Source organism: Salmo trutta, unplaced genomic scaffold (genome assembly GCF_901001165.1).
Source record: "Salmo trutta unplaced genomic scaffold, fSalTru1.1, whole genome shotgun sequence".
In the NCBI taxonomy this organism is placed as follows: domain Eukaryota; kingdom Metazoa; phylum Chordata; class Actinopteri; order Salmoniformes; family Salmonidae; genus Salmo; species Salmo trutta.
Window position 1 is genome coordinate 414,381 of NW_021822992.1, and position 25,000 is coordinate 439,380.

Here is a 25,000-nt window from a genome sequence, read left to right on the forward strand (position 1 = left end):
GTAATCTTTCCTTTGATTTATCACATCCTCTCTCCTTGAATTCCTTCTCTAAAACACATTGGAGAAGAAAGCCTGAGGTTGAGGGACCACGGATCTCCTCCTCCAATGCAGTTTGGGGTCCCGAGGAGAGAGGAAGCGAGGAAAGATGAATTAGGAAAGGAAGGGAAGGGAATTAGAAATTAAGGAAGGAATTAGGAAGGGAAATGGAAAATTGGGGAAACCCATAAAGACATCACTCGTTCAACTCTGCTGAACAAAAGACTATGACGCTGGTCGCTACATTACCTAAACCAGTCAATCTAATCAAAGGTTAACAAAAGGTAGTGGGCAGAATTATAAGCAGGACGATCTATAGATGATAATTACAGTATGCACACAGAAACAGACTCTTGGGGTGAGACCATGAATAGTCATGAGTTGCTGCGCCAAGTTACTCTTCCCTCTGGATGAGCAGGAGGCAAACTTTTAGACCAGGCTGTTTCAATAGCAGAAGTTAGTCCCGTTAACTCTGATAGAGAAGAAGTTAGTACCATCTAATCTGTATCTCTCTAGTCTCTATCTCTCTAGTCTGTATATCAATAGTCTCTATCGCTCTAGTCTGTATCTCTCTATCTCTCTAGTCTGTATCTCTCTAGTCTGTATCTCTCTAGTCTGTATCTCTCTAGTCTGTATCTCTCAAGTCTGTATCTCTCAAGTCTGTATCTCTCTAGTCTGTATCTCTCTAGTCTCTATCTCTCTAGTCTCTCTAGTCTCTATCTCTCTATTTCTCTAGTCTCTATCTCTCTAGTCTGTATATCAATAGTCTGTATCTCTCTATCTCTCTAGTCTCTATCTCTCTAGTCTGTATATCAATAGTCTGTATCTCTCTATCTCACTAGTCTGTATCGCTCTAGTCTGTATCTCTATATCTCTCTAGTCTGCATCCCTCTTGTCTCTATCTCTAGTCTCTATCACTAGTCTGTATCTCTCAAGTCTGTATATCAATAGTCTGTATCTCTCTATCTCTCTAGTCTGTATCTCTCTAGTCTGTATCTCTCTAATCTCTATCTCTCTATCTCCCTAGTCTGTATCTCGCTATCACTCTAGTCTGTATCTATCTCCCTAGTCTGTATCTCGCTATCTCTGTAGTCTGTATCTCTGTAGTCTGTATCTCTCTAGTCGGACTCTCTCCAGTCCCATTAACTCTGATAGAACAGAAGTTAGTCCCATTAACTCTGATAGAGCAGAAGATAGTCCCATTAACTCTGATAAAGTAGAAGTTAGTCCAATTAACTCTGATAAAGCAGAAGTTAGTCCCATTAACTCTGATAGAGCAGAAGTTAGTCCCATTAACTCTGATGAACATAAGTTAGTCCCATTAACTCTGATAGAACAGAAGTTAGTCCCATTAACTCTGATAGAGCAGAAGTTAGTCCCATTAACTCTGATAAAGCAGAAGTTAGTCCCATTAACTCTGATAAAGTAGAAGTTAGTCCAATTAACTATGATAAAGCAGAAGTTAGTCCCATTAACTCTGATATAGCAGAAGTTAGTCCCATTAACTCTGATAAAGCAGAAGTTAGTTCCATTAACTCTGATAGAACAGAGGTTAGTCCCATTAACTCTGATAGAGCGGAAGTTAGTCCCATTCACTCTGATAGAACAGAAGTTAGTCCCATTAACTGTGATAGAGCAGAAGTTAGTCCCATTCACTCTGTTGAACAGAAGTTAGTCCCATTAACTCTGATAGAACAGAAGTTAGTCCCATTAACTCTGATAGAGCAGAAGTTAGTCCCATTGACTCTGATAAAGCAGAAGTTAGTCCCATTGACTCTGATAAAGCAGAAGTTAGTCCCATTAACTCTGATAAAGCAGAAGTTAGTCCCATTAACTCTGATAGAGCAGAAGTTAGTCCCATTAACTCTGATAAAGCAGAAGTTAGTCCCATTAACTCTGATAGAGCAGAAGTTAGTCCCATTAACTCTGATAGAGCAGAAGTTAGTCCCATTAACTCTGATAAAGCAGAAGTTAGTCCCATTCACTCTGATAAAGCAGAAGTTAGACCCATTCACTCTGATAAAGCAGAAGTTAGTCCCATTCACTCTGATAAAGCAGAAGTTAGTCCCATTAACTCTGATAGAACAGAAGTTAGTCCCATTGACTCTGATAGAACAGAAGTTAGTCCCATTGACTCTGATAAAGCAGAAGTTAGTCCCATTAACTCTGATAGAGCAGAAGTTAGTCCCATTAACTCTGATAAAGCAGAAGTTAGTCCCATTAACTCTGATAAAGCAGAAGTTAGTCCCATTAACTCTGATAAAGCAGAAGTTAGTCCCATTAACTCTGATAGAGCAGAAGTTAGTCCCATTCACTCTGATAAAGCAGAAGTTAGTCCCACTGACTCTGATAAAGCAGAAGTTAGACCCATTCACTCTGATAAAGCAGAAGTTAGTCCCATTAACTCTGATAGAACAGAAGTTAGTCCCATTAACTCTGATAAAGCAGAAGTTAGTCCCATTAACTCTGATAAAGCAGAAGTTAGTCCCATTAACTCTGATAGAGCAGAAGTTAGTCCCATTAACTCTGATAGAGCAGAAGTTAGTCCCATTAACTCTGATAAAGCAGAAGTTAGTCCCATTCACTCTGATAAAGCAGAAGTTAGACCCATTCACTCTGATAAAGCAGAAGTTAGTCCCATTCACTCTGATAAAGCAGAAGTTAGTCCCATTCACTCTGATAGAACAGAAGTTAGTCCCATTGACTCTGATAGAACAGAAGTTAGTCCCATTGACTCTGATAAAGCAGAAGTTAGTCCCATTAACTCTGATAGAGCAGAAGTTAGTCCCATTAACTCTGATAAAGCAGAAGTTAGTCCCATTAACTCTGATAAAGCAGAAGTTAGTCCCATTAACTCTGATAAAGCAGAAGTTAGTCCCATTAACTCTGATAGAGCAGAAGTTAGTCCCATTCACTCTGATAAAGCAGAAGTTAGTCCCATTCACTCTGATAAAGCAGAAGTTAGACCCATTCACTCTGATAAAGCAGAAGTTAGTCCCATTAACTCTGATAGAACAGAAGTTAGTCCCATTAACTCTGATAGAACAGAAGTTAGTCCCATTAACTCTGATAAAGCAGAAGTTAGTCCCATTAACTCTGATAGAGCAGAAGTTAGTCCCATTAACTCTGATAAAGCAGAAGTTAGTCCCATTAACTCTGATAAAGTAGAAGTTAGTCCCATTAACTCTGATAAAGCAGAAGTTAGTCCCATTAACTCTGATAAAGTAGAAGTTAGTCCAATTAACTCTGATAAAGCAGAAATTAGTCCCATTCACTCTGATAAAGCAGAAGTTAGTCCCATTAACTCTGATAAAGCAGAAGTTAGTCCCATTAACTCTGATAAAACAGAAGTTAGTCCCATTAACTCTGACACAGCAGAAGTTAGTCCCATTAACTCTGACACAGCAGAAGTTAGTCCCATTAACTCTGATAGAACAGAAGTTAGTCCCATTAACTCTGATAGAGCAGAAGTTAGTCCCATTGACTCTGATAAAGCAGAAGTTAGTCCCATTGACTCTGATAAAGCAGAAGTTAGTCCCATTAACTCTGATAAAGCAGAAGTTTGTCCCATTAACTCTGATAGAGCAGAAGTTAGTCCCATTAACTCTGATAGAACAGAAGTTAGTCCCATTCACTCTGATAAAGCAGAAGTTAGTCCCATTCACTCTGATAAAGAAGAAGTTAGTCCCATTCACTCTGATAAAGCAGAAGTTAGTCCCATTCACTCTGATAAAGCAGAAGTTAGTCCCATTAACTCTGATAGAACAGAAGTTAGTCCCATTGACTCTGATAAAGCAGAAGTTAGTCCCATTAACTCTGATAAAGCAGAAGTTAGTCCCATTAACTCTGATAAAGCAGAAGTTAGTCCCATTCACTCTGATAAAGCAGAAGTTAGTCCCATTAACTCTGATAAAGCAGAAGTTAGACCCATTCACTCTGATAAAGCAGAAGTTAGTCCCATTAACTCTGATAGAGCAGAAGTTAGTCCCATTAACTCTGATAAAGCAGAAGTTAGTCCCATTAACTCTGATAGAGCAGAAGTTAGTCCCATTCACTCTGATAGAGCAGAAGTTAGTCCCATTAACTCTGATTAAGCAGATGTTAGTCCCATTCACTCTGATAAAGCAGAAGTTAGACCCATTCACTCTGATAAAGCAGAAGTTAGTCCCATTCACTCTGATAAAGCAGAAGTTAGTCCCATTAACTCTGACAGAACAGAAGTTAGTCCCATTGACTCTGATAGAACAGAAGTTAGTCCCATTGACTCTGATAAAGCAGAAGTTAGTCCCATTAACTCTGATAAAGCAGAAGTTAGTCCCATTAACTCTGATAAAGCAGAAGTTAGTCCCATTAACTCTGATAAAGCAGAAGTTAGTCCCATTAACTCTGATAAAGCAGAAGTTAGTCCCATTAACTCTGATAGAGCAGAAGTTAGTCCCATTAACTCTGATAAAGCAGAAGTTAGTCCCATTAACTCTGATAGAGCAGAAGTTAGTCCCATTAACTCTGATAGAGCAGAAGTTAGTCCCATTAACTCTGATAGAGCAGAAGTTAGTCCCATTCACTCTGATAAAGCAGAAGTTAGACCCATTCACTCTGATAAAGCAGAAGTTAGTCCCATTCACTCTGATAAAGCAGAAGTTAGTCCCATTAACTCTGATAGAACAGAAGTTAGTCCCATTGACTCTGATAGAACAGAAGTTAGTCCCATTGACTCTGATAAAGCAGAAGTTAGTCCCATTAACTCTGATAGAGCAGAAGTTAGTCCCATTAACTCTGATAAAGCAGAAGTTAGTCCCATTAACTCTGATAAAGCAGAAGTTAGTCCCATTAACTCTGATAAAGCAGAAGTTAGTCCCATTAACTCTGATAGAGCAGAAGTTAGTCCCATTCACTCTGATAAAGCAGAAGTTAGTCCCACTGACTCTGATAAAGCAGAAGTTAGACCCATTCACTCTGATAAAGCAGAAGTTAGTCCCATTAACTCTGATAGAACAGAAGTTAGTCCCATTAACTCTGATAAAGCAGAAGTTAGTCCCATTAACTCTGATAAAGCAGAAGTTAGTCCCATTAACTCTGATAGAGCAGAAGTTAGTCCCATTAACTCTGATAGAGCAGAAGTTAGTCCCATTAACTCTGATAAAGCAGAAGTTAGTCCCATTCACTCTGATAAAGCAGAAGTTAGACCCATTCACTCTGATAAAGCAGAAGTTAGTCCCATTCACTCTGATAAAGCAGAAGTTAGTCCCATTCACTCTGATAGAACAGAAGTTAGTCCCATTGACTCTGATAGAACAGAAGTTAGTCCCATTGACTCTGATAAAGCAGAAGTTAGTCCCATTAACTCTGATAGAGCAGAAGTTAGTCCCATTAACTCTGATAAAGCAGAAGTTAGTCCCATTAACTCTGATAAAGCAGAAGTTAGTCCCATTAACTCTGATAAAGCAGAAGTTAGTCCCATTAACTCTGATAGAGCAGAAGTTAGTCCCATTCACTCTGATAAAGCAGAAGTTAGTCCCATTCACTCTGATAAAGCAGAAGTTAGACCCATTCACTCTGATAAAGCAGAAGTTAGTCCCATTAACTCTGATAGAACAGAAGTTAGTCCCATTAACTCTGATAGAACAGAAGTTAGTCCCATTAACTCTGATAAAGCAGAAGTTAGTCCCATTAACTCTGATAGAGCAGAAGTTAGTCCCATTAACTCTGATAAAGCAGAAGTTAGTCCCATTAACTCTGATAAAGTAGAAGTTAGTCCCATTAACTCTGATAAAGCAGAAGTTAGTCCCATTAACTCTGATAAAGTAGAAGTTAGTCCAATTAACTCTGATAAAGCAGAAATTAGTCCCATTCACTCTGATAAAGCAGAAGTTAGTCCCATTAACTCTGATAAAGCAGAAGTTAGTCCCATTAACTCTGATAAAACAGAAGTTAGTCCCATTAACTCTGACACAGCAGAAGTTAGTCCCATTAACTCTGACACAGCAGAAGTTAGTCCCATTAACTCTGATAGAACAGAAGTTAGTCCCATTAACTCTGATAGAGCAGAAGTTAGTCCCATTGACTCTGATAAAGCAGAAGTTAGTCCCATTGACTCTGATAAAGCAGAAGTTAGTCCCATTAACTCTGATAAAGCAGAAGTTTGTCCCATTAACTCTGATAGAGCAGAAGTTAGTCCCATTAACTCTGATAGAACAGAAGTTAGTCCCATTCACTCTGATAAAGCAGAAGTTAGTCCCATTCACTCTGATAAAGAAGAAGTTAGTCCCATTCACTCTGATAAAGCAGAAGTTAGTCCCATTCACTCTGATAAAGCAGAAGTTAGTCCCATTAACTCTGATAGAACAGAAGTTAGTCCCATTGACTCTGATAAAGCAGAAGTTAGTCCCATTAACTCTGATAAAGCAGAAGTTAGTCCCATTAACTCTGATAAAGCAGAAGTTAGTCCCATTCACTCTGATAAAGCAGAAGTTAGTCCCATTAACTCTGATAAAGCAGAAGTTAGACCCATTCACTCTGATAAAGCAGAAGTTAGTCCCATTAACTCTGATAGAGCAGAAGTTAGTCCCATTAACTCTGATAAAGCAGAAGTTAGTCCCATTAACTCTGATAGAGCAGAAGTTAGTCCCATTCACTCTGATAGAGCAGAAGTTAGTCCCATTAACTCTGATTAAGCAGATGTTAGTCCCATTCACTCTGATAAAGCAGAAGTTAGACCCATTCACTCTGATAAAGCAGAAGTTAGTCCCATTCACTCTGATAAAGCAGAAGTTAGTCCCATTAACTCTGACAGAACAGAAGTTAGTCCCATTGACTCTGATAGAACAGAAGTTAGTCCCATTGACTCTGATAAAGCAGAAGTTAGTCCCATTAACTCTGATAAAGCAGAAGTTAGTCCCATTAACTCTGATAAAGCAGAAGTTAGTCCCATTAACTCTGATAAAGCAGAAGTTAGTCCCATTAACTCTGATAAAGCAGAAGTTAGTCCCATTAACTCTGATAGAGCAGAAGTTAGTCCCATTAACTCTGATAAAGCAGAAGTTAGTCCCATTAACTCTGATAGAGCAGAAGTTAGTCCCATTAACTCTGATAGAGCAGAAGTTAGTCCCATTAACTCTGATAGAGCAGAAGTTAGTCCCATTCACTCTGATAAAGCAGAAGTTAGTCCCATTCACTCTGATAAAGCAGAAGTTAGTCCCATTAACTCTGACAGAACAGAAGTTAGTCCCATTCACTCTGATAGAACAGAAGTTAGTCCAATTGACTCTGATAAAGCAGAAGTTAGTCCCATTAACTCTGATAAAGCAGAAGTTAGTCCCATTAACTCTGATAAAGCAGAAGTTAGTCCCATTAACTCTGATAGAGCAGAAGTTAGTCCCATTAACTCTGATAAAGCAGAAGTTAGTCCCATTAACTCTGATAAAGCAGAAGTTAGTCCCATTTACTCTGATAAAGCAGAAGTTAGTCCCATTAACTCTGATAGAGCAGAAGTTAGTCCCATTCACTCTGATAAATCAGAAGTTAGTCCCATTCACTCTGATAAAGCAGAAGTTAGTCCCATTAACTCTGATAAAGCAGAAGTTAGTCCCATTAACTCTGATAAAGTAGAAGTTAGTCCCATTAACTCTGATAAAGCAGAAGTTAGTCCCATTAACTCTGATAAAGTAGAAGTTAGTCCAATTAACTCTGATAAAGCAGAAATTAGTCCCATTCACTCTGATAAAGCAGAAGTTAGACCCATTCACTCTGATAAAGCAGAAGTTAGTCCCATTAACTCTGATAGAACAGAAGTTAGTCCCATTAACTCTGATAAAGCAGAAGTTAGTCCCATTAACTCTGATAAAGCAGAAGTTAGTCCCATTAACTCTGATAAAGCAGAAGTTAGTCCCATTAACTCTGATAAAGCAGAAGTTAGTCCCATTAACTCTGATAGAGCAGAAGTTAGTCCCATTAACTCTGATAGAGCAGAAGTTAGTCCCATTAACTCTGATAAAGCAGAAGTTAGTCCCATTCACTCTGATAAAGCAGAAGTTAGTCCCATTAACTCTGATAAAGCAGAAGTTAGTCCCATTAACTCTGATAGAGCAGAAGTTAGTCCCATTAACTCTGACACAGCAGAAGTTAGTCCCATTAACTCTGATAGAACTGAAGGTAGTCCCATTAACTCTGATAGAGCAGAAGTTAGTCCCATTGACTCTGATAAAGCAGAAGTTAGTCCCATTGACTCTGATAGAGCAGAAGTTATTCCCATTAACTCTGATAAAGCAGAAGTTAGTCCCATTCACTCTGATAAAGCAGAAGTTAGTCCCATTAACTCTGATAGAGCAGAAGTTAGTCCCATTAACTCTGATAGAGCAGAAGTTAGTCCCATTGACTCTGAAAGAACAGAAGTTAGTCCCATTAACTCTGATAAAGCAGAAGTTAGTCCCATTCACTCTGATAAAGCAGAAGTTAGTCCCATTAACTCTGATAGAACAGAAGTTAGTCCCATTCACTCTGATAAAGCAGAAGTTAGACCCATTCACTCTGATAAAGCAGAAGTTAGTCCCATTCACTCTGATAATGCAGAAGTTAGTCCCATTAACTCTGATAGAACAGAAGTTAGTCCCATTAACTCTGATAAAGCAGAAGTTAGTCCCATTCACTCTGATAAAGCAGAAGTTAGTCCCATTAACTCTGATAGAACAGAAGTTAGTCCCATTAACTCTGATAGAACAGAAGTTAGTCCCATTAACTCTGATAAAGCAGAAGTTAGTCCCATTCACTCTGATAAAGCAGAAGTTAGTCCCATTAACTCTGATAGAACAGAAGTTAGTCCCATTAACTCTGATTAAACAGAAGTTAGTCCCATTAACTCTGATAAAGTAGAAGTTAGTCCCATTAACTCTGATAAAGCAGAAGTTAGTCCCATTAACTCTGATAGAGCAGAAGTTAGTCCAATTAACTCTGATAGAACAGAAGTTAGTCCCATTATCTCTGATTAAACAGAAGTTAGTCCCATTAACTCTGATAAAGTAGAAGTTAGTCCCATTAACTCTGATAGAGCAGAAGTTAGTCCCATTAACTCTGATAAAGCAGAAGTTAGTCCCATTAACTCTGATAGAACAGAAGTTTGTCCCATTCACTCTGATAAAGCAGAAGTTAGTCCCATTAACTCTGATAAAGCAGAAGTTAGTCCCATTGACTCTGATAAAGCAGAAGTTAGTCCCATTAACTCTGATAAAGCAGAAGTTAGTCCCATTCACTCTGACAGACCAACAGACAGACTACAGTCTTCTCCTCAGGATATTCCCAAGGACAGCCTACTTGATGGTTGCATTGAAAATGCCCCCCTATTCCCTATGTAGTGCACTACTTTTCAGCAGAGCCCTATGGGCCGTGAGGTAGTGCACTACATAGGGAATAGGGTGCCATTTGGGTCATTAGCAGTCATCTCCTCAGGATATTCACCTGGACAGCCTTCATGATGGGTGCATCCCAAATTACACCCTGTTCCCTACCCACTGGGCTCAGACAACAATTCAACATCTGGTCCACGTTGGTTCAACTCAATTTCATTGAAATGATGTGGAAACAAACATTGACCCTGGTCTAATGTAGTGGACCACATCCTCTATTGACCCTGGTCTAATGTAGTGGACCACATCCTCTATTGACCCTGGTCTAATGTAGTGGACCACATCCTCTATTGACCCTGGTCTAATGTAGTGGACCACATCCCCTATTGACCCTGGTCTAATGTAGTGGACCACATCCCCTATTGACCCTGGTCTAATGTAGTGGACCACATCCCCTATTGACCCTGGTCTAATGTAGTGGACCACATCCCCTATTGACCCTGGTCTAAAGTAGTGGACCACATCCCCTATTGACCCTGGTCTAATGTAGTGGACCACATCCCCTATTGACCCTGGTCTAATGTAGTGGACCACATCCCCTATTGACCCTGGTCTAATGTAGTGGACCACATCCCCTATTGACCCTGGTCTAATGTAGTGGACCACATCCCCTATTGACCCTGGTCTAATGTAGTGGACCACATCCCCTATTGACCCTGGTCTAATGTAGTGGACCACATCCCCTATTGACCCTGGTCTAATGTAGTCGACCACATCCCCTATTGATCCTGGTCTAATGTAGTGGACCACATCCCCTATTGACCCTGGTCTAATGTAGTGGACCACATCCCCTATTGATCCTGGTCTAATGTAGTGGACCACATCCCCTATTGACCCTGGTCTAATGTAGTGGGCCACATCCCCTATTGACCCTGGTCTAATGTAGTGGACCACATCCCCTATTGACCCTGGTCTAATGTAGTGGACCACATCCCCTATTGACCCTGGTCTAATGTAGTGGACCACATCCCCTATTGACCCTGGTCTAATGTAGTGGACCACATCCCCTATTGACCCTGGTCTAATGTAGTGGACCACATCCCCTATTGACCCTGGTCTAATGTAGTGGACCACATCCCCTATTGACCCTGGTCTAATGTAGTGGACCACATCCTCTATTGACCCTGGTCTAATGTAGTGGACCACATCCCCTATTGACCCTGGTCTAAAGTAGTGGACCACATCCCCTATTGACCCTGGTCTAATGTAGTGGACCACATCCCCTATTGACTCTGGTCTAATGTAGTGGACCACATCCCCTATTGACCCTGGTCTAATGTAGTGGACCACATCCCCTATTGACCCTGGTCTAATGTAGTGGACCACATCCCCTATTGGCCCTGGTCTAATGTAGTGGACCACATCCCCTATTGACCCTGGTCTAATGTAGTGGAACACATCCCCTATTGACCCTGGTCTAATGTAGTGGACCACATCCCCTATTGACCCTGGTCTAATGTAGTGGACCACATCCCCTATTGACCCTGGTCTAATGTAGTGGAACACATCCCCTATTGACCCTGGTCTAATGTAGTGGACCACATCCCCTATTGACCCTGGTCTAATGTAGTGGACCACATCCCCTATTGACCCTGGTCTAATGTAGTGGACCACATCCCCTATTGACCCTGGTCTAATGTAGTGGACCACATCCCCTATTGACCCTGGTCTAATGTAGTGGACCACATCCCCTATTGACCCTGGTCTAATATAGTGGACCACATCCCCTATTGACTCTGGTCTAATGTAGTGGAACACATCCCCTATTGACCCTGGTCTAATGTAGTGGACCACATCCCCTATTGACCCTGGTCTAATGTAGTGGACCACATCCCCTATTGACCCTGGTCTAATGTAGTGGACCACATCCCCTATTGACCCTGGTCTAATGTAGTGGACCACATCCCCTATTGACCCTGGTCTAATGTAGTGGACCACATCCCCTATTGACCCTGGTCTAATATAGTGGACCACATCCCCTATTGACTCTGGTCTAATGTAGTGGAACACATCCCCTATTGACCCTGGTCTAATGTAGTGGACCACATCACCTATTGACCCTGGTCTAATGTAGTGGACCACATCCCCTATTGACCCTGGTCTAATGTAGTGGACCACATCCCCTATTGACCCTGGTCTAATGTAGTGGACCACATTCCCTATTGATCCTGGTCTAAAGTAGTGGACCACATATGGAACAAGGTAACATTTGGGATGCACCCCATCTCTGACAGGCTCCTTGTACTTGACCTTGGTTTACAATATTGATCCATCCTGAATCATCAGTCTCAGAGCTTCAGTCCAGCCTTAAGCCTGCTCTAGCCCTCACTGATAAATGGCTCTCCCTTCAGTACATGTTACTCTATGTGCTTTACCAAGATCTTAACACTTCTGATCTCATCACTGAATGAATGTAGGAACTCTCAATCGCTCTCTCTCTCTCTAAATCTCCCTCTCTAACTCTTTCTCTCTAACTCTCTCTCTCTAACTCTCTCTCTAACTCTCCCTCTATCTCTCTCTCTAACTCTCTCTCTCTCTCTAACTCTCTAACTCTCCCTCTCTCTCTCTCTCTCTCTCCCCCTCTCTCGCTTTCCCTTCACCCCTCCCTCCCTCCCTACCTTCCCTCCCTCCCTCCATCCTTCTCCCTTCCTCCCCTCCCCCTATATCTCTCTCCTCTCTTACCTGAGAAAGAGATGTTGAATCCTTGAAAGGAAATAGAGAAGTCTGAGATGAAGCGAAGCTGAGCCTTGTAGTTCCCGTAGAGACCTGCGTTGATGGGCGCTGGGCGCTCGGAGCCGGTGAGGCGAGCTAAAGGCAGGACGAAGCTGCCGTTCTCAGTGATCAGGAGGTAGTCGTGGTGATCTTCCAAGTGGAAGGAATGAAACATGAACTGGACCCCTGAACAGAGCAGAACAGAGAGAAGAAGAAGAAAAATCAGATCATCAGATTGGGACGGCATTAGCATTTCTCAAGTAATGAAAGAGGACTTTTAAAGCTCTTTGAATGGTGAAATCTGATACAACAGATTTAGGCAGGTAGCCTAGTGGTTAGAGTGGAGGGACGGCAGGGTAGCCCAGTGGTTAGAGTGGAGGGACGGCAGGTAGCCTAGTGGTTAGAGTGGAGGGAACGGCAGGTAGCCTAGTGGTTAGAGTGGAGGGGCGGCAGGTAGCCTAGTGGTTAGAGTGGAGGGGCGGCAGGTAGCCTAGTGGTTAGAGTGGAGGGGCGGCAGGTAGCCTAGTGGTTAGAGTGGAGGGGCGGCAGCGTAGCCTAGTGGTTAGAGTGGAGGGGCGGCAGGTAGCCTAGTGGTTAGAGTGGAGGGACGGCAGGTAGCCTAGTGGTTAGAGTGGAGGGGCGGCAGAGTAGCCTAGTGGTTAGAGGGGGGAGGCAGGTAGCCTAGTGGTTAGAGTGGAGGGATGGCAGGTAGCCTAGTGGTTAGAGTGGAGGGACGGCAGGTAGCCTAGTGGTTAGAGTGGAGGGAACGGCAGGTAGCCTAGTGGTTAGAGTGGAGGGACGGCAGGGTAGCCTAGTGGTTAGAGTGGAGGGACGGCAGGGTAGCCTAGTGGTTAGAGTGGAGGGGTGGCAGGGTAGCCCAGTGGTTAGAGTGGAGGGACGGCAGGTAGCCTAGTGGTTAGAGGGGGGAGGCAGGTAGCCTAGTGGTTAGAGTGGAGGGATGGCAGGTAGCCTAGTGGTTAGAGTGGAGGGACGGCAGGTAGCCTAGTGGTTAGAGTGGAGGGAACGGCAGGTAGCCTAGTGGTTAGAGTGGAGGGACGGCAGGGTAGCCTAGTGGTTAGAGTGGAGGGACGGCAGGGTAGCCTAGTGGTTAGAGTGGAGGGACGGCAGGTAGCCTAGTGGTTAGAGTGGAGGGACGGCAGGTAAACTAATGGTTAGAGTGGAGGGATGGCAGGGTAGCCTAGTGGTTAGAGTGTTGGGCCAGTAACCAAATGGTTGCTAGATCGAATCCCCGAGCTGACAAGGTAAAAATCTGTCGTTCTGCTCCTGAACACGTCAGTTAACCCACTGTTCCTAGGCCGTCATTATAAATAAGAATTTGTTGTTAACTGACTTGCCTAGTTAAATAAAAAAAAATGTCAGTTTTAATAGAGGCATAAACGTCACACTGTCACACTTGTCATAGTTCTGTAGGTCCATTTGTATAAAAAAGGGCTTTGAGTAAAGTTACTTTCCTACCTTTCCCATGTCCGACCTCCACCGTCCAGGTGCAGTTTAGAGAGTTAGGGTAGAGTTCTGGATATCCAGGAGACAGAATGATACCACCAGGTCCTCTCACGTCCCCACCGCACGATGCTGGAGAACGACGAGAGACAATTATGCTAATACACAATGCTAATGCTAGCCTGATGCTAATACACAATACTAATGCTAGACTGGTGCTAAATACACAATGCTAATGCTAGCCTGACGCTAATATACTATGTTAATGATAGCCTGATGCTAATACACAATGCTAATGCTAGCCTGACGCTAATATACTATGCTAATGCTAGCCTGATGCTAATACACAATGCTAATGCAAGCCTGACGCTAATATACAATGCTAATGCTAGCCTGATGCTAATACACAATGCTAATACTAGTCAAATTATTGCTATGATCCTCCTCATGCTCCACTATTGACATACATCATCTATAATACATGTAATTTAGTGAACACTTTTATCCAACATTTTTTTTGTATGGTTGGTCAACAGGAATCAAACCCACATTTCTATGGTTGGTCAACAGGAAGTCAACAGGAATCAAAGCCACTTTTGAATGGTTGGTCAACAGGAATCAAAGCCACTTTTGTATGGTTGGTCAACAGGAATCAAACCCACTTTTGTATGGTTGGTCAACAGGAATCAAACCAACTTTTGTATGGTTGGTCAACAGGAATCAAACCCACTTTTGTATGGTTGGTCAACAGGTATCAAACCCACTTTTGTATGGTTGGTCAACAGGAATCAAACCCACTTTTGTATGGTTGGTCAACAGGAATCATACCCACTTTTGTATGGTTGGTCAACAGGAATCAAAGCCACTTTTGTATGGTTGGTCAACAGGAATCAAAGCCACTTTTGTATGGTTGGTCAACAGGAATCAAACCCACTTTTGTATGGTTGGTCAACAGGAATCAAACCCACTTTTGTATGGTTGGTCAACAGGAATCAAACCCACTTTTGTATGGTTGGTCAACAGGAATCAAACTCGCTTTTGTATGGTTGGTCAACAGGAATCAAACCCACTTTTGTATGGTTGATCAACAGGAATCAAACCCACTTTTGTATGGTTGGTCAACAGGAATCAAACCCACTTTTGTATGGTTGGTCAACAGGAATCAAACCCACTTTTGTATGGTTGGTCAACAGGAATCAAACTCGCTTTTGTATGGTTGGTCAACACGAATCAAACCTTTAGTGTTGTAAGCACCATGCTCTACAAAATGAGCTACATATTTTGCATGTCTTCCTTAGTGACATCATCAATATGATCCTGTGCATGTCTTCCTTAGTGACATCATCAATATGATCCTGTGCGTGTCTTCCTTAGTGACATCATCAATATGATCCTGTGCGTGTCTTCCTTAGTGACATCATCAATATGATCCTGTGCGTGTCTTCCTTAGTGACATCATCAATATGATCCTGTGCGTGTCTTCCTTCGTGACATCATCAATATGATCCTGTGCATGTCTTCCTTAGTGACATCATCTACAGCTGAGCTCTTTATCTTCCCACAGCAAAGATAATGAGAAAAAGTCTCCTCTCAATGGCGACTGGGCCAAGGTGTTAATGTCAGAGCCTGTTGAAAGTTTATCCAGATTAATTAGCCATTGTTCACCAGCCACCAGCTTTCTACCGACTGTCATTGTATTGTTATCAGTGTAAAAGGTCATATGCTCTTTAAAGGACAATACTTGGCAAATATGACAATTTAAAATATTCTTTTTTTTTTTTTTAATATGTTTTCTTTATTTTTTTGTTCTTGTAAACCCGGCCAGGCTGCTGGCATTATGCAGATGCCCTCCAGAAACACATCATCTGGCAGGCAAATATTTGAAGTTGAACTTGGTGGCTAGAGTACATGTTTTCTAAGTAATGAATGCCAATGAATGCCAGGCAGTGTTTTTGGAGGATGATAATGATGCCTGGAGCTGTACAGCTGCAGTCACTACCCTAGAGGCCTCAGCTCTATCCCAAATGGTAAGTGCACTACCCCTATGGGTCCTGGTCAAAAGTAGTGCACTACAGGGAAGGGAATAAGGGTGCCGTTTACGACACACCCCGAGTCTCTCCAGGCAAGCGACACTGAATCAAACCCTACCTCCTAAAATTATATCAAATATTTAATTAATGAGCCGAACTTACATAAAGTCATTAATAAGACATGAGCCTAGTGTTACTTGGCAAGGCTTGTGGGTTTGTGTCTGGCACACCTGGACTCAGGCAGTAGTACTATATTGGCTGTCTTGATGTGCAGCTGTAGAGGGATATTAGAGAGACTCCACTAGTACATTTTACATTTTAGTAATTTAGCAGACGCTCTTATCCAGAGCGACTTACAGTAGTGAATGGATATATTTCATTTTTTTTCTTTTTTTTCTGTGCTGGTCCCTCGTGGGAATTGAACCCACAACCCTGGTGTTGCAAACACCATGCTCTACCAACTGAGCTACAGGGAAGGTAGTAGTATATGTGTTCACCCTCAGTAACATCTACCCTTACCCCCTACACTCTCCACCCTCGGTAACAACATCTACCCTTACCCCCTACACTCTCCACCCTCAGTAACAACATCTACCCTTACCCCCTACACTCTCCACCCTCAGTAACATCTACCCTTACCCCCTACACTCTCCACCCTCAGTAACAACATCTACCCTTACCCCCTACACTCTCCACCCTCAGTAACATCTACCCTTACCCCCTACACTCTCCACCCTCAGTAACATCTACCCTTACCCCCTACACTCTCCACCCTCAGTAACATCTACCCTTACCCCCTACACTCTCCACCCTCAGTAACAACATCTACCCTTACCCCCTACACTCTCCACCCTCAGTAACAACATCTACCCTTACCCCCTACACTCTCCACCCTCAGTAACAACATCTACCCTTACCCCCTACACTCTCCACCCTCAGTAACAACATCTACCCTTACCCCCTACACTCTCCACCCTCAGTAACATCATCTACCCTTACCCCCTACACTCTCCACCCTCAGTAACATCTACCCTTACCCCCTACACTCCACCCTCAGTAACAACATCTACCCTTACCCCCTACACTCTCCACCCTCAGTAACATCTACCCTTACCCCGTACACTCTCCACCCTCAGTAACATCTACCCTTACCCCCTACACTCTCCACCCTCAGTAACATCTACCCTTACCCCCTACACTCTCCACCCTCAGTAACATCTACCCTTACCCCCTACACTCTCCACCCTCAGTAACAACATCTACCCTTACCCCCTACACTCTCCACCCTCAGTAACAACATCTACCCTTACCCCCTACACTCTCCACCCTCAGTAACATCTACCCTTACCCCCTACACTCTCCACCCTCAGTAACATCTACCCTTACCCCCTACACTCTCCACCCTCAGTAACATCTACCCTTACCCCCTACACTCTCCACCCTCAGTAACATCTACCCTTACCCCCTACACTCTCCACCCTCAGTAACATCTACCCTTACCCCCTACACTCTCCACCCTCAGTAACAACATCTACCCTTACCCCCTACACTCTCCACCCTCAGTAACATCTACCCTTACCCCCTACACTCTCCACCCTCAGTAACATCTACCCTTACCCCCTACACTCTCCACCCTCAGTAACAACATCTACCCTTACCCCCTACACTCTCCACCCTCAGTAACAACATCTACCCTTACCCCGTACACTCTCCACCCTCAGTAACATCTACCCTTACCCCCTACACTCTCCACCCTCAGTAACATCTACCCTTACCCCCTACACTCTCCACCCTCAGTAACATCTACCCTTACCCCCTACACTCTCCACCCTCAGTAACATCTACCCTTACCCCCTACACTCTCCACCCTCAGTAACATCTACCCTTACCCCCTACACTCTCCACCCTCAGTAACAACATTTACCCAAACCCCCTACCATCCTACCTCCTAACCCCCTAACCCCTTACCATCCTACCATCCTACCTCCTATCCCCTACCATCCTACCTCCTATCCCCTACCATCCTACCTCCTATCCCCTACCATCCTACCTCCTATCCCCTACCATCCTACCTCCTATCCCCTACCATCCTACCTCCTATCCCCTACCATCCTACCTCCTATCCCCCTACCATCCAACCTCCTAACCCCCTAAACCCTACCATCCTACCCCCTAACCCCCTACCATCCTACCATCCTACCTACTACCCCCTACCACCCTACCTCCTATCCCCTACCATCCTACCTCCTAACCCCCTAAACCCTACCATCCTACCTTCTAACCCCCTACCATCCTACTGGAAGACTCTACTAACTCTGTCTATTATATAGTCCCAGTAGAGAGGTGAGTGACTGGAAGACTATGTCTCTATGTCATGTACTATTTGATGTAAAGTGTAGCGGGTCTTATAGATAATACAGTATCACACTACAGTACAGTATAGCATGTGTTAGTACATCAAGCCCTATGACTTTACCCCCTGCCAACCTCCTCCCACACTTTCTCTCTAGTACATCGTCCCTGTACAGGTGTGGTGACTGGGACCATCTACCAAATACGCCACTGGAATATTTAAAAGTTCCTTGGTGCATTTCGGGAAAACAAGAAAAGTGACTGTTTATTAATTCAAGGACATAAGTATAGCATCAGCAGGAATACTGCCAGGGTGTGACATTAAAATGGAATCCCTGCCCAGTAGGTGTTGGGTGAACCGTATAAATATCCTTAAACTCTGGGCCCAGATCTGTATGTGCAGCAGATTGGTCTGAATATGGTTGTCATGCCATGCTGGAGAGAAGGTTACATGTTTGGCATTCAAAGGAACAAACACAGCAGAGAGGAGTTGGCTGGAGCACATCCAGATGGGACCAGGCTAGCTTCATGGAGATGATATACCCAGATGGGACCAGGCTAGCTTCATTGAGATGATATACCCAGATGGGACCAGGCTAGCTTCATTGAGATGATATACCCAGATGGGATCAGGCTAGCTTCATTGAGATGATATACCCAGATGGGACCGGGCTAGCTTCATGGAGATGATATATCCAAATGGGACCAGGCTAGCTTCATGGAGATGATATATCCAGATGGGACCAGGCTAGCTTCATTGAGATGACACATCCAGATGGGACCAGGCTAGCTTCATTGAGATGATATACCCAGATGGGACCAGGATAGCTTCATGGAGATGACACATCCAGATGGGACCAGGCTAGCTTCATTGAGATGATATACCCAGATGGGACCAGGCTAGCTTCATTGAGATGATATACCCAGATGGGACCAGGCTAGCTTCATTGAGATGATATATCCAGCTGGGACCAGGCTAGCTTCATTGAGATTACACACCCAGATGGGACCGGGCTAGCTTCATTGAGATGATACATCCAGATGGGACCAGGCTAGCTTCATTGAGATTATATACCCAGATGGGACCAGGCTAGCTTCATTGAGATCATACCCAGATGGGACCAGGCTAGCTTCATTGAGATGACACATCCAGATGGGATCAGGCTAGCTTCATTGAGATGACACATCCAGATGGGACCAGGATAGCTTCATTGAGATGACACATCCAGATGGGACCAGGCTAGCTTCATTAAGATGACACATCCAGATGGGACCAGGATAGCTTCATTGAGATGACACATCCAGATGGGACCAGGCTAGCTTCATTGAGATGACACATCCAGATGGGACCAGGATAGCTTCATTGAGATGACACATCCAAATGGGACCAGGCTAGCTTCATTGAGATGATATACCCAGATGGGACCAGGCTAGCTTCATTGAGATGACACATCCAGATGGGACCAGGCTAGCTTCATTGAGATGACACATCCAGATGGGACCAGGATAGCTTCATTGAGATGACACATCCAGATGGGACCAGGCTAGCTTCATTGAGATGACACATCCAGATGGGGCCAGGCTAGCTTCATTGAGATGACATGTTAAGCTGATGATCTATTGGTGGCCTAGGGTGGTCTACCAGTTGAGCTGCTGTATACCAATACAGACCACTGCTAGGGTGGTCTACCAGTTGAACTGCTGTATAGCAATACAGACCACTGCTAGGGTGGTCTACCAGTTGAGCTGCTGTATACCAATACAGACCACTGCTAGGGTGGTCTACCAGTAGAACTGCTGTATACCAATACAGACCACTGCTAGGGTGGTCTACCAGTTGAGCTGCTGTGTACCAATAAAGACCACTGCTAGGGTGGTCTACCAGTTGATCTGCTGTGTACCAATACAGACCACTGCTAGGGTGGTCTACCAGTTGATCTGCTGTGTACCAATACAGACCACTGCTAGGGTGGTCTACCAGTTGATCTGCTGTGTACCAATACAGACCACTGCTAGGGTGGTCTACCAGTTGAGCTGCTGTATACCAATACAGACCACTGCTATTTCAGCACACTCTCTTCTCTTTCTCTATCCTATACAATAAACACAAATATGTAAGTAGTGGGGACGACAACTAAAATATTATAACTCTTTAGTAATATACCATCACATGTGAAAAGGTACGAGTTGGTTGAACCATATGAATACCATTATATGAACCCTGTTCCCAGATCTGTCTGTTCTTCAGCTAACCATTCTGACAAAGTTGGCTAAAGCGGAAGTTGGCTAAAGCGGGTGTTGGCTAAAGCGGGAGTTGGCTAAAGCGGGAGTTGGCTAAAGCGGAAGTTGGCTAAAGCGGGTGTTGGCTAAAGCGGGAGTTGGCTAAAGCGGGAGTTGGCTAAAGCGGGAGTTGGCTAAAGCGGGAGTTAGCTAAAACGGGAGTTGGCTAAAGCGGGAGTTGGCTAAAGCGGGTGTTGGCTAAAGCGGGAGTTGGCTAAAACGGGAGTTGGCTAAAGCGGGAGTTGGCTAAAGCGGGAGTTGGCTAAAACGGGAGTTGGCTAAAGTGAATACAGATTGCACCAATATATCTTAATCTAGATTGCACACGTTATGATCTAAACCCAGAGATTACACATATTATAATCTAAACCAAATGTGGGCAGTGGGCAAGGCTATGCATAATTGAGATGATAAATAAAGATGAATTATCTATTTAGTAACATACCGTCACTATAAATAACATATCCCCCTCACATCAATCTGGACCTTGAAGCCAGTTCTACAGTTTTTTACCCGGGACTGATTTAGACCTGGGACACCAGGTGGGTGATTGCCCTCTAATCAGGGCCTGATTTAGACCTGGAACACCAGGTGGGTGATTCCCCTCTAATCAGGGACTGATTTAGACCTGGAACACCAGGTGGATGATTCCCCTCTGATCAGGGACTGATTTAGACCTGGGACACCAGGTGAGTGATTCCCCCTCTAATCAGGGACTGATTTAGACCTAGGACACCAGGTGGGTGATTCCCCCTCTAATCAGGGCCTGATTTAGACCTGGGACGCCAGGTGGGTGATATTAATTATTAGGTATAACAAAAAAAAGCAGCAGTTGTCCGGAGCTTGTAGGTTCAGATTGTAATCCCCCTGTTATAGAGGCTAACATACCATCACATGTGGGCAGAGGATGACTCCACCAGTGGTTCGTCTCACAGACCAGTGGTTCCTCATGACTGAGCGTGTATCCCTGGTCACACTGGAACGACACTGTGGACCCGATGGCCAGGTCATGGCCGTACCGCTCGCCGTTCACCGGGATCCCAGGGTCCATGCATGATGATGTGTCCAACGTCACAACTGGTAAGAGCCAAGGTAAAATAAATGATTATTTATACATTAGGGCCTGTCCAAGTTAACGTGTTAATAACGCCTTAACTTTAGCTTTTTTTTTAAATCACCGTACATTGTTTACATTTTTTTTGAGGGGGGGGGCGCATTTAATCGCATCTCCATTTTTTTTTCACCCAAAAGGTATCTGTTTCCTCATGGACCGTTTTGAGCGTAACACACAATGTGCTCTTGGCTCTGCTGTGCTCTTGGTATCAGCTCAGTTGGCAGCGAGCAGCTGAAGATCCAGTCAGGTCTCTCTTGTGGTGCTAAAAACATCTGCAGCTTTGAGCTACACATTTTAAGGAAAAACTTACAGAAAAGTTCAACTATGAACACATTCCCAGGCTTTTCTTTAGATTACAGCTAAAAAAAAAACATAATTTGAACAGAAGTAGCTAGCTATTTATGCTAATGTTAGCTAGCTAGCTAATTACCTAATCAAATGAGAATATTTTGAATGCCAACTTCCACATTGATTTTAATCAGAACAGAACTTCCATTCCATTTAGCTATTGTCTTTGTTGTAGTTCTCAGGTCAAAAGATATAAAGGGGTAGTGCAGTTAAAAATGTTTTTTTTTGTATATATATACTTTTTTTATTCAAGTTTTTTTTAAATATTTTACCATATCCCAACCACCCTTCCTCCCTCCACATAACACATCCACCCCCCAAACCCTCCCTACCTCAGTCCACTCACCCCAACCCCCTCCCAACCACCCACCCCAATCACCTCATATACCCAACCCACCCCACACCCTCCCTGATTTGACTGTTTTTAAAAAAATTATACTTCCACCCTATGAGGTCAAAATAATACTTGGAAATTGCGAAAATTCTGATAATTCCCTTTTTGAGTAGGAGCTGTTTGAATAAAATGTGTTGGAATTTCAAGCTGTTCAGGTGGGTTAGGCCTACTTTATGATGTCATAAGGAGAGCTCTTTATAATAGACCAATGGCTGTTCATCTGGGTAAGGGGGTGGGCTCTAGAACATCCTTATCAGCCAATCAGGGCTATGTATGTAAATATCTTCACATTTGTTTCCTGATGCTCACATGATCAGAGTGAGCATTTTTCAAGGCCACAGGAGGCTGAGGAAAATAAATGATCAAAAATATATGTTGGAGTTACGTTCATGAAATAAACACACAGTGATGATTTATTAAAAGAAAGACTGCATGAGGGCTTCAAGCAAATTATCCCAATTCTAGTAGTAGCAGTTTGTGACTAGTTCATGTGAATTAGCCTGGGCTAGCTCTAACACCTGTATGATATTTCATATCTGGCTGGTCAGGCTAGCTCCAACAGCTGTATGATATTTCATATCTGGCTGATCAGCCTTGGCTAGCTCTAATAGCTGTATGATATTTCATATCTGGCTGGTCAGGCTAGCTCCAACAGCTGTATGATATTTCATATCTGGCTGATCAGCCTTGGCTAGCTCTAATAGCTGTATGATATTTAATATCTGGCTGGTCAGGCTAGATCTAACAGCTGTATGATGTTTAATATCTGGCTGATCAGCCTTGGCTAGATCTAACAGCTGTATTATATTTAATATCTGGCTGATCAGCCTAGGCTAGATCTAACAGCTGTATTATATTTAATATCTGGCTGATCAGACTAGATCTAACAGCTGTATGATATTTAATATCTGGCTGATCAGCCTTGGCTAGATCTAACAGCTGTAATGATATTTCATATCTGGCTGATCAGCCTAGGCTAGATCTAACAGCTGTATTATATTTAATATCTGGCTGATCAGCCTTGGCTAGCTCTAACAGCTGTATTATATTTAATATCTGGCTGATCAGCCTAGGCTAGATCTAACAGCTGTATTATATTTAATATCTGGCTGATCAGCCTTGGCCATATCTAACAGCTGTATGATATTTAATATCTGGCTGATCAGCCTTGGCTAGATCTAACAGCTGTATTATATTTAATATCTGGCTGATCAGCCTTGGCTAGATCTAACAGCTGTAATGATATTTCATATCTGGCTGATCAGCCTAGGCTAGATCTAACAGCTGTATGATATTTCATATCTGGCTGATCAGCCTAGGCTAGATCTAACAGCTGTATGATATTTCATATCTGGCTGATCAGCCTAGGCTAGATCTAACAGCTGTATTATATTTAATATCTGGCTGATCAGCCTTGGCTAGATCTAACAGCTGTATTATATTTAATATCTGGCTGATCAGCCTTGGCTAGATCTAACAGCTGTATTATATTTAATATCTGGCTGATCAGCCTTGGCTAGATCTAACAGCTGTATTATATTTAATATCTGGCTGATCAGCCTTGGCTAGCTCTAACAGCTGTATGATATTTAATATCTGGCTGATCAGCCTTGGCTAGATCTAACAGCTGTATTATATTTAATATCTGGCTGATCAGCCTTGGCTAGATCTAACAGCTGTATTATATTTAATATCTGGCTGATCTGTTGTTATACAGTTTATTTAGTGTTTTCTTCCCATATCATTTAAAATATACAGTATTATACCTACAACTCAATGGAATGTGTTTTAAATATAAAGGGATTTTGGCAACGAGCATTTTATCTACTTCGCCAGAGTTTTTTTTCTTCTATTGTGTTATTAACTGTATGTTTGTTTTACTCCATGTGTAACTCTGTGTTGTTGTTTTGTGTCGCTCTGCTTTGCTTTATTCTTGGCCAGGTCGCAGTTGTAAATGAGAACTTGTTCTCCACTGGCCTACCTGGTTAAATAAAGGTGAAATAAAAAAAATGAAAATAAAAAGAGTCAGATGAACTTGTGGATACCATTGTTATGTCTCTTTGTCCAGTATGAAGGAAGTTAGAGGTAGTTTCGCAAGCCAATGCTAACTAGCGTTAGCGCAATGACAAAAAGTCTATTGGTATCTGCTAGCATGCTGGTTCTTTCCTCAGGCGTTATTGTTTCATGTCTGTACGCTACTCGTGTTTCTTGTTTTGTTCCTAGTTCGTTTATTTATTAAATTCACTCCCTGTACTTGCTTCTCGTTTATTAGCGTACACGTTACAATAGCAGTGTGTTGAGCTAACTAGGGTTCCCACAGATAATTTTATGGTATAGAAAATGTCACTCATTCTGTTCATTTTATCAGCTGAAATGCTTTCCAGAGCAAGTACAGGAAGTCAGGAAGTCAGTTTATTCTACAGGAAGTCAGGAAGTCAGTTTATTCTACAGGAAGTCAGGAAATCAGTTTATTCTACAGGAAGTCGGGAAATCAGTTTATTCTGCACTCTACGACGACACAGATATAACTCAGTCTACCTGCTGTACATCATAAATAGGGCCCGTCGTGGCCCTTACTAATCAGAGCTGTGTGTGTGATTGCTGCTTGATTAGAATGAATCAAATCCAGTCTCATAGGGTCTCATTAAGAGTTGAGACAAGTCTGTACATCCACAACTCAGACTTTCACATAAATCATTCATTGAAATTCAAAAAAACTCTCAAGATAAAGGGTTTGGAAATAGAGCTTGTTGTTGTCTCAACTTATTTTCATTAATTGATATCAATGGGAGACTTGTACCATATATGTGTTTGTCAGAACACCAGTCATAACGGCCACATAAAAAAAAACATGTTGTTATTATCTCACTCTCGT

General features: G+C 42.9%; 1 protein-coding gene across 1 annotated transcript in view; it reads right to left on the minus strand.

The window, feature by feature from the left end:
• The window catches only part of LOC115187885 (CUB and sushi domain-containing protein 3-like), a 1,475,978-nt gene that overhangs the window by 271,997 nt on the left and 1,178,981 nt on the right, over positions 1 to 25,000 (minus strand). The window contains 4 exon segments of the mRNA XM_029746934.1: positions 12,117 to 12,332; positions 13,623 to 13,739; positions 21,158 to 21,346; positions 24,995 to 25,000. The exon segment at positions 24,995 to 25,000 is cut by the window's right edge and continues 182 nt beyond it. Coding sequence (XP_029602794.1) covers positions 12,117 to 12,332; positions 13,623 to 13,739; positions 21,158 to 21,346; positions 24,995 to 25,000 — 528 coding nt within the window.